Source organism: Thermobia domestica, chromosome 1 (assembly GCF_964235325.1).
Source record: "Thermobia domestica chromosome 1, izTheDome1.hap1.1, whole genome shotgun sequence".
Classification (NCBI taxonomy): domain Eukaryota; kingdom Metazoa; phylum Arthropoda; class Insecta; order Zygentoma; family Lepismatidae; genus Thermobia; species Thermobia domestica.
The window spans coordinates 196,524,570-196,541,172 of record NC_137454.1 but is presented as its reverse complement, the minus strand read 5'-3'; the positions used below and the strand labels follow the sequence as shown (position 1 = coordinate 196,541,172).

General features: G+C 37.4%; 1 protein-coding gene across 3 annotated transcripts in view; it reads right to left on the bottom strand.

The window, feature by feature from the left end:
* Nucleotides 1–1,086: 1,086 nt before the first annotated feature.
* The window catches only part of LOC145692547 (uncharacterized), a 49,753-nt gene continuing 34,236 nt past the window's right edge, over nucleotides 1,087–16,603 (bottom strand). For all 3 annotated transcript variants that reach the window (XM_081767860.1, XM_081767862.1, XM_081767868.1), the window contains exon 3: nucleotides 1,087–4,879. In XM_081767860.1, the coding sequence (XP_081623986.1) occupies nucleotides 3,442–4,879 (1,438 nt within the window). In that variant the 3' untranslated portion in view covers nucleotides 1,087–3,441. The remainder of the gene's footprint in view (nucleotides 4,880–16,603) is intronic.

Here is a 16,603-nt window from a genome sequence, read left to right as displayed (position 1 = left end):
CTAAGAGGACAAATTGTTGGTGCGCGATTATGTGGAGTGAGTGTGACGGCAGGGACTACTGTGTTAGGTGTGTCGCGTGGGACAGTGTCGAAGGTGATGACGGCCTACACAACACACGGGAAAACCACATCGGGAAAGCGGAACAGTGGGCGGAAGAAAATCATGAGTGACAGGTCACGACGGGTATTAAAGCGCATTGTCACGCAGAACCGTCGTGCCACTGCGGAGCAAGTGACGGAGGAACTCAATCAGCACCTCCCCCACCCTGTTTCGACAATCACAGTCCGCCGCGATTTACATGACATGAACTTACGGGGTCGTGTTGCACAGGCCAAACCGCTCATCAGGGAACATAACGCTTTCGTACGCCGCAAATGGTGTCGGGACCACGCAACTTGGACCGTTGAGGACTGGAAACGTGATATGGTCGGATGAGTCATCCTTCACCTTATTCCCAACCACGGGTCGTGTTTATGTGTGGAGAACGCTCAAAGAAGCTTATGATCTGCAGTGTCTCCGCCCAACTGTGAAGCATGGCGGCGGCTCGGTGATGCCGTGGGCCGCCATATCATGGTTTTCATTGGGTTCTGTGGTCACACTTAGCGGACGAATCACTGCCAACGATTATGTCGCCATTTTAGGAGACCACTTGCATCCTATGGTCCGGATATTGTTCCCGGACAATGACACCATATTCCAGGATGATAATGCACCCATTCACACAGCTGGCGTTGTTGCAGCGTGGTTTGAGGAACATCGGGATGAAGTTCAGCACCTCCCCTAGCCCGCCCAGTCCCTAGATCTCCACATAATTGAACATCTGTGGTCCGTCTTGGAAACACGACTCGCGACGATTTCCACCTCCATCCTCTCTCACAGAACTGGCCGATGCCCTGCACGAGGAATGGTGTAAAATTCCACTTGCTACCATTCGCGACCTCTATGCCTCCATCCTACGTCGCATCAAGGCTGTTTTGAAGGCGAAAGGTGGCCCGACATCATATTAATCTGGTAAGTTGCAATTTTGTTCAGGTGTTTCCATTTTTCTGATCACCATCTGTATATTCACATAATATATTGAATAGGTATAAGGCATGCGATAATTCACTTTTACAGCGCAAGTGATGAATATCGCTGCGTGATTACATGGTCGGAACGTAATCTGCACAACTTGTGCGAGATAAGTTTTACAGAGCGAAGTGTAATAGAATTTTAAAGGTTTCTCAGGGGGGTTTGCAGTGGACGAGATGGTTTCATGTCCCGCTACGGAAATATCATCATCAGATAATACAGTAGTTTCAAGTGATTTACAGATGGGTTCGCAGTTTGAGGACTAGGTTGGAAGTTTTCAAAAAGTTGGTCAATGAGTGTCTGTCCCTGTTGAAGTGAAACAGGCGTATTTGGGAGCACAACCGACATGTTAGACGCAAGGATCATTTTATGGCATCAAGTGATTGAGACCTACTCCGAAATAGTAGCAGTGAGTCCTATCATCCTTCTCTGTATAAAAGATACCTGCAAGGCTCATTTCCTTTGGCTTTTGTATAAGAGCTGAGGACCAAGAGGAAAAGGATTCAAGGCGTTGTTGTCCAGAGCCGTATTAACGATACACAAGGCCTCGTATCGGTACTTGGTGTTTGGAGACAGGGGAAACGAGCAAATTAGATGTTGTGCTACTGCGCTCAGGTTGTGAGTGTAGGTGTAATTTCAAAAGGTTTCCACATACATTAAGCCCCATTCGATACTATGTTGTTTGATGAATGTTTAGAATATTCCCTACCTGTAACCTACGCAAATAAGGACGCTAAACTGACCAGTTTTTGTGTTCTTTCTCAGCCTTCTCTCCTTGTTCTAACTGTCCTACTTCAACTTTGCAGAAAATGCACACACTACTTCGGGTGGATGCAGGAAATAGAAGGCATTACGGGCTAATGAAGCTGGAGAAATAAAAGGTATCAACCATGTTTCAAAATTGGCCAAGCCAACCAGTTCGTCTTTATTTGCCCTTAAGATCTTGCGATTTTAGTACGGGTGAGGTCATGCTATCTTCAGCATCCATGATGCTAATCTGGAAACAGAAGAAAAGGGGAGTAGAGTTCTGTGCTTACAATGTATACCTATCCGTATTAGAGAACTACCCGCGGATCTTGTTTTAACTGATAACACTTAAGTAATGCGTTGTAGAAGGTAAAGTACGTTCACAATATGGCTCTCAACGGCAACATTGGAGTAGGGCACGTCTTCGAAATTCCACTCCAACCATAATACTCGTGTATAAGCTTACCACAACGGTGACTCTTACTACATTGATTAGAAAGATCGGGTAGTTGTTAGCGGATATCATTAACACATTCAAGGTAGTTGGTCTCAAGGTAAAGGGAGGCAAAAGAAAGGCACTATTGAATTAGAAACTCGTGCTAACCATGGAACTCAAATTAGTTTTACGATTCAAGATTTTTGCATTTGATCTGTAATTTGCATTGAGATTGTAATACTAATATCTTTCGACAGGTCGAGGTAGGTTCTCGTAACTATGCAATTTTACTCTTGATACAATCTTATATTTTACAATGGTGTATTTTCTTGACGTCCCAAACTTTGATATTTTCTTCCTTGCTTTGCTTTTAATGATTTAGGTTTGGATGAGAGAAAGGATTTGCCCGTGAAGGTAATCCTATTTTCTGCGTGTACCAATAATATAGGTGTGACACTTGATACCCTGCAGCTATTCCTCTCCAAGAGGTGTTGAGAAAAAGGGCACAGGGAATCAACCCGGCAAATCCTTCAATAAGACGTGAATAAACTGGAAAACGATTCCCTTAAGGTTGTGGACGCTAGTTCACCATAGATGATCAGAATGGAGCCAATGGGGATACGATGTCGCAATTCTTCAAGGCTACGTGAAGAAAGCAATCTCATTGCTCACATCCCATCGAATTGAGCTCCTCATACAACCAAACTGTAAGTTGTTGGGCAGTTAATTGACCATATTCCACACGAGTTTAGGATAAAATTTATTGGTTTTCGCTCCAGTATTTCTTCCTAAAACGCCGCCATGCTATTAACACCGAAAAAACCTTGAAAATATTTTCACCGTGAGCAAGCTGAAGGCTCTAAACTGGAAAAAAAAAGGAAAAGAAAATAGGCAGGTGCAATATATTGACTTTCACGTTCGCTTACATTGACTTCCGATATCGCGTCTGTTTGCAAGTGCACGCATTAATCATTTGCTGAGCCAATTTTAATGGTAGTCAATTTAGAATCAATAATGATAAACAATGAGATCTCGGTCATGTTAAGTTAATTCTTCCTTAACATAATAATGACTTGAAGCATTAACATATAAATTTCTTAATTCTATGGTTTGCTATATAGATAATTATTATATCACCTGAACAAAACTAGCCCTGCCTCACTAAATTTCACCTAACCATTTACTGTTTAATTTTGCAATGTAGTATGTTTTTCATTTGAATCGGGTCTCTCAAATCTTTCTGGTACAATGCAGTATTGTTCAGATAAATGCAACAGCATATGCGATCGGAGATTAGACTTGAATGAAAACCTATGTTTACAAATTAAACATTGGAAAGGTTTTTCTCCACAATGTACTACATTTATATGGTTTTTGTAGGAGCTTTTATAGAAGAAGTCTTTTTGACACATATCACAACTGAAAATCTCCGAAAGTCCAAAATGCTTATTTATATGTTGAATAAGGTTTCTTTTACCCCAAAATTTGCTTCTACAGATGTCACAATCAAAAGAAGCCCTATTACTCAACGGTAAATGAGTTTCCATATGCCGACCAAGATGACCTTTAAATAGAATATGCTTCCCACACACGTCACAAGTAAAGATCTCTCTTTCATGAGAATGCAATTGCATATGTGAAGCAAGGCTTTCCTTGGAGGACAATCTACTCCCGCATTTATTACACAGAAAACTTTTGTCATTCTCTGGAAAATGTGACTTTCTTAAATGTGTCGCAAGTTCATGCTTGTAGCGGAAGCTTCTGTCACATTTAGCGCAATGAACGGGCCTCTTATCTGTATGTACACGAAAAATGTGTTGCTTTAGATTAGTTTCTAACGAGTAGTTTTTTCTACAAAGTACGCAGCGATATGGCTTTTCACCAGAATGACTTTTCATATGACTAACTAGTTTAGATTTAACATCGTAACGTTTCAAACATTCATGACATTCGTGAGGTTTCACTTTTAAACTTAAATGAGATCTCCTAATATGATCCTGGAGAATGTAATTAAGTTTGAACATTTTTCCGCACTCTAAGCATGAGAAAGGCCTCTCATCTGAATGTGACAACATATGTCTCCGAAGATCACTTCGACCGTGGAACTTTCTCTGACATACTGTACACGAAAAACGCTTTTCCGCAAGAGAATGAACAGTCTTCAAGTGCCTTTGAAGATTGCATCTAATAGAAAATGATTTATAACAAAGATCACATGTATATGGAATTTCTCCACTGTGAGATCTAATGTGAAGAATAAGAAAATGTCTTATAGCAAAACACTTATCACAATGCGGACATGGAAATTGTTTTCTAGTAGAATGTGAAAATAAATGGGTACTAAACTCCCGATTTGTTTTAAACTGACGTCCGCATTCTCCACATCTAAATATTCCTTCAGGAGTAGAATGTTCTCTTATATGAAGTACACACTCTTCCCTTCGGATAAAAGTTTTACCACAATGATAACACATGAAGTCCAAATTTTTAGCTTGTGAAGGGTGAATACTTTGGTGCCGAGAATTTCTCTGGAAGTTTCCTGCCTTATTAATCATCTGAATTTCACAGAAGTCAACAGTTGGAAACTGAGAGTTGGCATCACGAAAGCTTTCCACTTTTCCACATCTGTAAAATATTCGATAAACAACTTAATGTTAAATGCAAGGTTGAGCACTGACTAAATTTTTTACTATAGTGAAAGCAAATAATAAGAACTATACCGATATTTTTATTTGCACTTTTCTTAATATTGTTTTTATGCAGTCAATCACTGATAAATTTAACGCTGAACAAGATACCGCCCATTAAGGGAAAAGCAAAATGTAGCGATTGTTGCACTAATTCCCATTGATTAATGCAAAATTTATAAACAGATAATGCACGGTGTTAACAAACTAGACATCACAAACTGGAAGAGATGGTTCCTTACATCAAAAATTAAAAAAAAAAGGTTATATGAACCGGTGGAAAAATGCATAGCTTAGGAGATATGGTCGTCCACCAGCGTGAAATACATCGCTATAAGCGTTATTTCGAACTCGAGGAACTGTGGCGGTCCATATCAGTGCAAAGATATGCATATATCATCCTCAAGGCACATTTCTGAAATTTGCAATGGGTCTACTAAGAATGCCCACAAATACTTGCAGTTCAAGGCAATGTAAATAAATGTAAATAGTAAGACTCAACAGAACCTTACACGGAATCCGTGAGCAAGAAGTAGGAAGTAATATGGACTGTCATAATTTAGAGTTCCTCACGTTTTAACTACCGCGTGCAATGATGTAATGTTGTACACTTCTGAACGGCATTAGCTCCGATACCATGCACCTTCCCCAACATGCCACTATCAAGTTCATATTTTGATGTAAAAAGTCACTTCTTACAATTTATCTAGTTCATTAACACATTGTAATATATACGAGAAATTGAAAACCAGTGCGCTCATCGTTGTCTGTAACTTTATTTATTTATAAAGATATTCAACGTTTTTCCTTATCTGACATTTATTCTTTTTGCAATGTACTGTTCTATTCGACACTAAACAACCCGTTTCCAGCCACTTGCTCCAACACATGACTAGTCGCGTAAAGGCATCGAGGAAAATTTTGTTGATTGTTGCTGACATCAAGAATGATTGTCAGATTCCACCTCATCGTTAGTCCGATGATCGTTAAGGTGCTCTTCCATCTCTGGAAAGAGATAAATAGCTTGAAGTCGGAGCTGTATAACAAGTGTAGTAGGAACTTGAACTGCAGGCTCTGCAACAAATCTTGTTTCGCGACTCGTTTCTAGCTGGGCGTTGGCATGTTGCAGAATAGGGTCATAACCCTTCCTGAGGCTCTGCAATCATGTAAATACCTTCAAAAACATTTCCACATATCATTGAGTGTATCGTGCTTCCCTGGTTCAAGAAGTCAGTGAGCCCAACCCCTCGAAAATCCCATAAATTAGTCACTAAGACTCACCGCAGGTTGAATCTCTTGAGGCATGGAGATATGCTATAACGGTAGTCCAATGACCATCTGTTGTTTTCAAGGCCATAATGATGCGCCGAGATTGATCTTCGCGATAATATGCTGGAGAAAATCCACATCTTCACGCTCATATCAGACAAACAAATCATGAGAACACTGCGTCCGCTGCACTTTGTGCTCTTCCGTCAGCGTCCGTGGGACCAAACGAACACATATTGTGATAAACCAGTACCACGGTTGCGCTAAAGTGCACTTTTTCTTGGAAAATGTTGAGTTCTGGTGCAATCTGTTGCTGTACAACTTAGATGTTACCATGAATCCTTTCGTCAACAGAATTTCGATCCTGCTCATATGAGGCGGCGCGGAGTCTTCCACTACGGGATGGGTGAATCAGACGAAGTAGAGCCTTTCTGTTTTAATTGTGCCCTTGGAAAATATGTACATACTTCTGTCCCACCATCGCCGCCCTCCTACGGAGGAAACCTTCCATTTGCAAAAATATAAGTTATTTGCTCTTTACTTTTAAAACAAGTGTTTTTATTTTTGGTATGAATTTCATTTTCTTCGTTTAATTCCTTAGTATTTAAGATCGCGGTTTGTTTAATTTTTCCCTCCGATGTGGTTTGAAGTCGCGTTCTCGTTAGTTACGCACTACTTGTTTTGCGACGGTACCGGATTTATTCCGTCAAATCTTCCCGGGAAATTTTTTGTGTGATATATTTTTTACTATTTGGATCGTGATCATAGTTTTTGTTTTCTCGTCTTTCATATTGTACATGATTGTCCTCGGAGCTACGACCATTATTTGAAAACTGATTTTGATTATTATGCTGTGACTGGTTTGTCCCCAATTCCTGACAATTTTTCGTTTATTCCTACTATGTCCATGTTTGATAATGGTCCTCCTATGCGGATTCCTACTGTAATTATTGTTCGCATTAGCGGGACGCGAAAAATCACGAGAATTATTCGGGTTTATTCCACTCGTTCTGTTACTTCTCTTGTACTGCACGTGATTTAAGTTTCCTTTGCTGAGGCGCATTGTTTTGATTATTCCCCCTTCCCGTGAAAGGGAACTTCCTGCAATTCACGGAGTAATGTTAGTAGTTTACTTTTAGTTTGTTTGTAACAGGTTCAGTGTCCTGTTACCCAGCGGCTTTTTTAATATACTATTTTTGTAGGATTCCCGTAAAATACTCCGCTAATTTCTTCCCAGAGTTAGTTTGGAACCTTGATGTCAATATTTTTGCCGGTAAATCGATTATCAAACCCCAAATATTCCGAAATAAATGCCGCCTTGAACTTTTTAAAAGTTGAAATGTTTCCTTACAATGTTCTGTACCAAGAAGCTACGGGATTATGCAGTGAGTGTGCACAGACACTGACTATTTGTTTGCGTTAAATGAAGGTACGTTTTTAATTGGTAAGTGAAGCTGGAGACTTGCACTTTGTCTTTGCTACCCTTAAATATAGGGATTTTGAGGTCCCTATGTAAGAAAATACTTGAGCTGCCATCTTGACATATTGAGGAATTCAAAACGGTTTGTGTTGTTATTATGGTTACCAAAATTTGAATCACCTGTGCGTATTACTGGTACCACGGTCAAACTCAGATCGTACGGAAGTAATTTGTGTGTTTAACGAAGTTTGCTCTTCCGTCACATAGGACTTGTATTTTTGCGAGTTATGGTGTGGAAATATTCAGTTAGTTCTGTTCGCCAACTTTTTGTTTGCATACAACAAAACTCTCGTAACTCGACCTTTTGCGTCTCGATTAATTTCCTCGATTCTATATGCACATTATGTTACAATCTAAATTTTGTAAAGCGTCATCCAACTTCTCCAATCAAACAATACATTGTCGAAAGATATTTGCTAAGTCAAGTAGAGTTAGTCCCTCACCAACCGAATTTTCTAACGTAAGATTACTATTTTACGCACTACCGCTAGCTTTGAACCAAGGACCACTACTTTCCCGAACATTTGCCAGATTAATATTGTGTTATTTTTTTTTCTTTACAAACAAACTGCTAGTTTTCTGACCCAACCGCTTCTGAGTTCGCAGTTTTTGGATTTTTCCAGGCTTACGTAATATGTTTCGCTTTAATAAAGCTTAACAAAATGAACAAATAAAGCACTATCTCTTTCCAAGAGAAAAAAATCGAAAAAATTGAGAAAATTTAAATTCGTAAATCACTCATCGAACTTAAATAGCATTTAAATAGCAAGTATATGGGAGAAAAACAAATTTGCATTAATAGAAAATATATTAGAAATAATGTAACTTATTTAATAAGTTACATGGAAAATCCTACGCAAGGTCTACTTGACGTTAAGTTACTTTTGGTAAAGAAAAGGACCAACTTCTTACAATTTTAACATCTTTGGACCAACATTATTTAGAGGCGAAACTAATAGCAGGCTATTTCCACGCGTGACGCACTCTACAAGGGAACATGCTCGTATATTTTAAACCTTAACTATGGTAATGAATGTAACGATTTTTAAATACAAACCACTAAATATGATTATAGAAAGGACATATTATAATTTCTACGTAATGGAATTTTCCTATTTAATTATTAAAATACCAGGTTATATTTATACACTAAAACGTGACTCACACTACAGAAAGGGAAGTAAAATTTTACTCGTATTTTGAATTTAGGAAATCTTCCTCCGTATGACTTTACAAAATGTATTTTGTACATAAACATTTTCCAGAAGGAATGCAGTGTTCTCACAACCACAGTTTCATTCGCACTTCACTGTAGTAAACATATGACAATTGAATTTCTCTGTGACGCACACTACAGTTCACTTGTGACGCACACTACACTTCCTTCAATGACAACACTTAAATTTTCCTATTGTTTGGAATCTTATTGATTGTTTGAATTTGTTATTCATCGTACCTCGTACAACTGTAGAATGTATTTCCAAAACATGCTACTGAGGCAGCTCTCTGGTTGTTGCTTCGCAGTCGGGAGGTTGTGGGTTCAATACCGCTGCCGACCATTCTGACGGGCTTTTCTGCTTTTCCCTCAGTCCTACCAGGCAAACGCCGGGATGGTACCTAGCAAATCCACTCTGGCCGACACTTTCCCAAATCCTTTCCTTAGTGTAAAATGGTCTCTGAGCCGTATCTGGTGTTCGTTAAATAAATAAACGCATTTTGGTGATTCAATAAGCATATTGTATCTTTTATTTTTTCAAATGCCTATCGATACCTGCAGTAGTTTCGTTTCAATGATGTTTGTTAGAAATCAAAACGCACTTTAAACAAAAAATAGGAAACTGAGGTATATGTCGAAAGGTATTCGAGAAATGAAAGATCAAACTCAAGCGACCAAAAAAGGATTTAGCATGTTTCGGAAATGTGTAGTTTTCACTAAAATTTATTTGCATGATTATTTTGTTTTACAGTACATTTTCTTTCAGGGAGCCCCTGCTTCGCCTACTGGCTAGCACGCTTGATTTCGCATAGCGTGGTCCGGGTTCGATTCCCGGTGGGGGTCCAGTTAAAGGACCAAAGTGGTTAGAATTCCACTATAATCAGTAGGTCCACGTCGTCTTCAGCCTAGCAGGCATAACCGTGGGACGTTAAACTAAATTAACCCATTTTTTAAGGATTTTAAAATAATTTGCCTTGTACGCAATATAAATGCATGCTATAAAAAAACGGGTAGTTTATTCTATACTTTTTTCATCACTTCCTTTAATGTTCCTGACATTTTCTCTTTCGGCACTTTGCCAGTCTCATCAGTAGTCTATTGTTGATAGGTGATTTCCATATTCGTGTCCATTGATTGAGTAGAGTTGAGAAGCGAAACGAACTTTGGTAATTCACCACATTCTTGTCAAGTATGAAACATACAGGTCTCAGATTCATCGTCGTACACTACGAGACGAAATCAGATCATTTGTGCTGTTTGACAGAAATAAACATGAATTTAACAGTACTAATCTAACATTCTCGACAGAAAGATTTGGTGGTGTTCGCGTTCAGCAGGAGTGTTTTGGCTGAAGTTCACAGAATTTACATCTTCCAATCTCTGTATCAGGATTCTGTTTCTTGAACTGTTTCACCGAGTGTTAGGAACGAGTACCGTTTTTGAACTTTTTGTTTCCGAATGAATATCTGATTAAACAATCTTGAAGTCCTAGTGCCTGGTAAGATATCGCATCGCTTAAATAAAACTGAATAACTGCTTCTTCAGTTGCCATTTTTGATGAACTTTGATCTAGTGTCTTGGCTGGCTTTTTATTGTCGGTTGCAAACTGTTCAAACAATTGTTTAACAGCAACCTTACGCTTATTCGAACTATGAGGTACGCTTCTTTTAACTTTAGCCATAGCTTTCCCATATGAACAGAGATGAAAACACTTTGTTAGGTGAAGATGCACTGGTACTTGTTTATTTAACATAGCATCAATGGTTGTGCTTAATTTCTTCTTCTGGCGATATCGTCTCATTTCTTCCCTCCTCTTCTTTCGCATATGCTCCTTCTCTTCAATTGTAATATTTTTCTTTTTCCTTTTACGTCTAATTCTCTGTTTTTGAGTCTCTTTTCTTCGAAATTCGGCATTATTTCCGGACGTACGGAGCCTTTCCGTGCTCTGCTTTATGTTGTGCAGCAGTTTTCGCTATGCTTGAACGTGACACACACTACCCGTGACGCACACTACATACACTTCAGTAATTGTAAATCTGTGTTTATTTGAGTTTCCAAATCAATATCACGGCAAATAGTTGCTCTATCTATCAAGAAGGAAAATTGAAAGTATTAAACCGTTACATGCAATAACTAACTTTCAGCAGGAAAAAATGTGTTTTTTTACGTGACGCACACTACAGCACAAGACCAGTTTTCTAATATGAAATATCACTTAAACAGCTGAAAGTAGACTACATTCGCATATGTAGTGATACACAATACGGCACTCTGCACTCAAAATTGTAAACACCTTTTTCTTCTCTTCTCAATAAAATGAATGATCGACAATTAAATGTCAGTCGATATGCCTTTCAGCTTGTCTCACAGAGCGGCCATATTGGATCAGCACTGTTGTCAGTTCAGCACTTTACGAACTGCAGCAAATTATATAGCATTCATAATTTTAGACCTCAATCCAAGATATGGGTGACAAAAACAAGCGAAACACATAAGTTTAGAAAATACACTTTTGGTGTACTACCATGAGCAAAATAAATGACGCGTCTCTTTATTTTGAAGTTTTTTGAAAATATCTCCGTTTTCTTTATATGTTCGAAATTTCGGAAGGTTTCCCCAGCAGGACAGGTTAATAACAAACCCGTTTTTAATATTTGTGTTAGATATTAGCTTAAAATAAAGAAATTAGAAGCAAAAAACATTAAATCGACAGAAATCTCGAGAATTACCAACTCTGCTAAAGTGGGAAATGTTCAAGAACGCGAGGGAATTCTGCAGTTCAACACGAAGCAGCGACATCTATGTCATTGAGAGAAGCGTGGATTAGATCTACAAACGAAAATGTTAACGAATATTTCTAGTATGTCTTATTATATGCATTATCAGCGAACTCCAAATATATGAATCTATGCTAAGTATTAACGTATAGATAGTGCAAATAGTGGAAATTACCTATGGAAAAAGACGAACTGTTAGCCCAATCGTAATGAAAAATCGTCTTTACTGTAGAACAGGTGCAGCTTACGTAAGAGAGCAAATAGCTCAGTTAGATAAAGCAACGAGTTTGTATACCGAAGGTAGACGGTTCGAATCCCGTGGAAGTACTGTTGTCACTTTTATCACTAAGGTTATTTTATTTATTTTTTATTTGGGAAAGAATCAAATTGTAACATATGTGTAAAACTCATGACGATACAAAAAAAAAAAAGAGAGAGAGAGAGAGAAAATATCGTCGCATTTGCATTAGTCTCTCTAATTTTTGTTTGCAAACAGATTCGTAATTATTTCCCCTGTGCTCACTGATGCATAACGAATGTTTTCCAGTAAATGTTAATTCTAATTTGGAGAATTTTATAGTTTCACAATTTTTCTCAATGTTTCACAATGATTGCTCGTTTTGGTGCCCCTCTTTCTCTGGCGCCCCGGGCAGTCGCCCGGCCCTTAGTCCGCCCTTGAAAGTACGGACGCATAACTAAGGATTGCGGAGGAGAGGTTAACCTTCATGTTATGCCACTGGTTTGACGTGTTTGAAATGTTCAGTAAGTGATCGGTTAGTGAAATAATTTCGACGGTTACTGATGTTTAAAGTTTAGCTAAGACAAAGCTACCTAATCAAATACATTTGATATCGCGATGTCACAATTTGATTTTTCCTCACATAAAAAAGATAAAAACAATAGTAATAAAAACCCTTACTCGTACTGGGCTCCTAACTAACTAACAACCTAATTCTTACAGACTAGTTGCTCTGACCAACTGAGTTTCGATTTCTTACGCGAAAGAAGTCTGTTATAATAAGAGGCATGCTTTTCATTATCAAAACTGTTCGAAGTAACACGAACATGGCTTAAGAACAGAGACGGAACTGAATTACTACTCGATTGACCTTGAGGGCAAATCACCAAAGCGTAGCTATAAACGTAAGTTTAGCATGCATTTCTCTGGAGCTGTGTTCAGTATTCCTATCTGCCAGTCATGCTTGTTCGTAGGAGTAATATGTTACAAACCTAACCTTTCGATAGAGCACAATGACAGAGAACCAACATTAATGAATTCTTGCCCTTGTGAACTTGGGATATCACCATGTGCAATAAAACTGTCGCGTCTCCTTGAAGTGATATTTTATCGAAAATAACTCGTTTTCCTTTATATATCCGAAGTTTTTGAGGGTTTCAAAATGAGGAAACGTTACTGACAAACAAGGACGCATTTAGGGGTGGGTCCAGGTGGTCCGGACTCCCCTCTGAAATCCCAACTTTTCTGTAAATTTAGCCTAAATTTAAGGATTATCTTTTAAATTTTATTATAATTTATCCTAATATTGAAGTCGGACTTCTCCCGAAATAAATTAAAGCATACGTGCCTGCTGACAATTTTCAATATATTCGTTAAATAATAAAGTAAAATAACCAAATTAGGAGCAAAAAGCTTCAACACGGGCTAACTTTTGTCCACTGCCAATATTGTTAGAAGGGATATTAATAGCAAAAACTGCTAGGCAATGCTGAACCTTGGAACTTCACTCCGAACAGCAAGCCTATTATTGAGAACTACATATGAAACATTTTATTGAAACTTATCTAGCTTTTACCTAGCATGAAATTATTATATACACCAAAATTCACTCTCCTAAAATGTGTATCTAAACATTGCTCTGTATCTACGAAGCAATGAAAATTATTTATCGAAATATGTGAGCAGGGAATTCTAACAGCCAGCCATTTTATTTAAATCGTAGTAAACCCTGTAACCGGGCGTTAACGTGAAGACAAAGCTTGGTCCATTGGTAAAGTGTTGGAAGAATATAAACTCAACGTTCGTAGGTTCGAAACTATCCACTCACCATAACATTTTGTTCTTATGTGTAACGATGAAATAAGAAAGAAAAAATGTATAACCGTTAAGACAAAACTTCAACCAAGTCTGAAGAGAACAATACTAAAATAGTAACACAATGACGTCAACCAAAAATTATTTCATGTAGCGTTTGGACGAAATTACAGCTGTTAACAATTGCAGAAATAAGAACAGACTGATAGCTGTAATGCAGTCTAGACTTCTGAATGCATTTACTTCCTGAAAACTTCCGTCTCGTCATTGGTATGCCGTTAATCATTGTAAAACCTTTCAATTGGAAGTGAAATGACACAAACTAAAACAGTTTTAAATCAATAAATGTCTATGTGTAAAAGTAGGTGTCTTTTATCTGTAGTTCTGAGTTCCTTTTACTTTGAAGTGACAAATGAGAGGAGAAAGTATGGTGTTCGAAAAAAAATAATCAAATTTGAGATTTCAACGAATTTACACGTATTATAGCCCCTAACACCGAAAAAGTTATTTGTCGATACATGTCTATCTGTTCGTCCGTCCGTTCGCTACACTTTTCTGTGCACTCGCCTAGAAGCCATACCGTTCAACTTATCTGCACCAAATTTTAGTTTAAGATTTTCATATTATTTCCTATAGTTTCTTTTATGTTCCTCCTACTCCCAAAACAAGGGTAGTTTCCTGTACGATGAAAATAGAAAAAATATATTTTCTCATAACTGGCTCTAACGATCTTGTTTTCTTTCTTTTTTATAAATCAATATTTAATTAGCAACCCTATTTTGTGGTATAAGGCATTTATCTAAGAAAAATCTACAAGGGGTAGTTTATACTAAGGGGGTGAGTTTTTTCTCAGTGATTTTCTCAAAATGGACTCAAATGTTTTCGTTCATATTTCATAAATAAAGATTTCATTAATAACTTATCAATATGGCATAACTCGTTTGTCCTAAAAAAAAAATGCGAGGGGTAGTTTATTCTTGGTGGAGTGTTGTCTGGGCGATTTTCTCAAAAACGACTCAAAAGAGTTTATTCATATTTCAAAAATAAATATTTCGTTAATAACCGAACAATATGGCAAAACTAGTTTGTCCTGAAAAAATATGCGAGGGGTAGTTTACTCTTGGGGGTGTTTTTCCTCCACGGTTTTCTCAAAAATGAGTCAAGCAATTTTGTTCGTACTCAGAAATAAATATTTCATTAAAAACCTAGTAATATGGAATAACTCGCTTACCCTGAAAGAATCCTCAAGAGATAGTTTATTCGGGGAGTTATTTTTCCCTCACGATTTTCTCAAAAATTACTCGGACAATTTTATTGATAATTCATAAATAAGTATTTCATTAATAACCCTATATTTTAGTATAAGTCATTTCTATGAAAAACAATTACAACGGATAGTTTATTTTTGGGGTCAAGGTTATTTCCCCGACAATTTTCTCGAACGATAGGCGATTTTGTTCAAATTTCGCAAATAAATATTTCATTAATAACCAAAAGTATATCTTAACTCATTGTTCGAAACAATTCACAAGAGGTAGGTTACTCCTGACGTGTTCTTTTTGAACGACTTTCCCAAAGTGACTCATTTGATTTTTTTCATATTTCATAAACAATGATTGCATTAATTGGTCTATTATATGTCTAATGAAAATGTGCTCAAAGTGTGTTTGTTAGTTTTGTAGTGTAAATTTTCTTCAATCGAAGTTTTTTATTCGATAATCTGACATTCGATGTATTTGAATAATACAATAATTTTATTCGTATTATCCAAATACACACTTCAGTAACAACTGCGGCCTAACACAGTTAAGAAATTGAATTGAAAAAGTTTAGTGCGGTGGCCCTGTAATTGAATATTTTTTTGAGAAACTCCCTAGCTTTTTGTGGTAAACTCAGGCTTTTCTTTTTCGAGCGACAAAAGAGAGAAGAAAATATAGTGATTGTGAAAATAATATCAAATTCAAATTTCAACGGATTTACATGTTTCATGGCGTCTACATACCGAAAATGTGACTTTTCGACACCCGTCCTTCCGGTCCGTCCGTTCGGCACACTTTTATATGCACTCGCCTAGAGGCCATACCGTTCAATTTATCTACACCAAATTTTAAACTTTGGGTTTACTTAGTATTCTTACAGGAGCTTTTCCATTTTTTCCTACCGCCTAAAATAAGTGTGGTTTACAAACAGCCGAAAATCGAAAAACGCTATTTTCTCGAAAATGGTTTTAACAATTTTGTTTATTTTTCATTAATCAATATTTAATTAACAACCCTATATTGCAGTATCAGATATTTCTCTTAGAAAAATTTACGAGGGGTAGTTTATTCTTGGAGGTGACTTTTTCTCGACGATTTTCTCAGAAAAGACCCTGGCGAATTTTGTACACACTTCATAAATAAATATTTTACCTTACAACATGGTATAAGTCAATTGACCTGAAAAATATATGAGTAGTAGTTTATTCTTGGACTTGAATTTATTCCCAGTGAGTTTCTCAAACACGACCAATTGGCAACCCTGTATCTCGACAACGAAGCTGAATTCGAAAACTGCAAGAGGACCATTTGTCTCCTTTTGATGTCACGAATTACCTCCCGAAGTTTGTGGACATCTTTCAGGTTCACCCTTAATGAAGCTTCTTTTCGAAAAGTTAACTATTAACTTTAGGCATTGTTTATCTTTTTTTTAAATCACAAATGTCGTTATTAATTTTAAGGCAGAGAACTACTTCTGAGAGAATAGATCTTGAAAAATAATTTTAAAACTTAGACTTTTGTTTTCGAGACATTCCAGACAAGACGAGACATTTTACAAGCTATCTCGTGTCCAAAACATTTGCCTCGTATTATCTTGGATGTCACAAA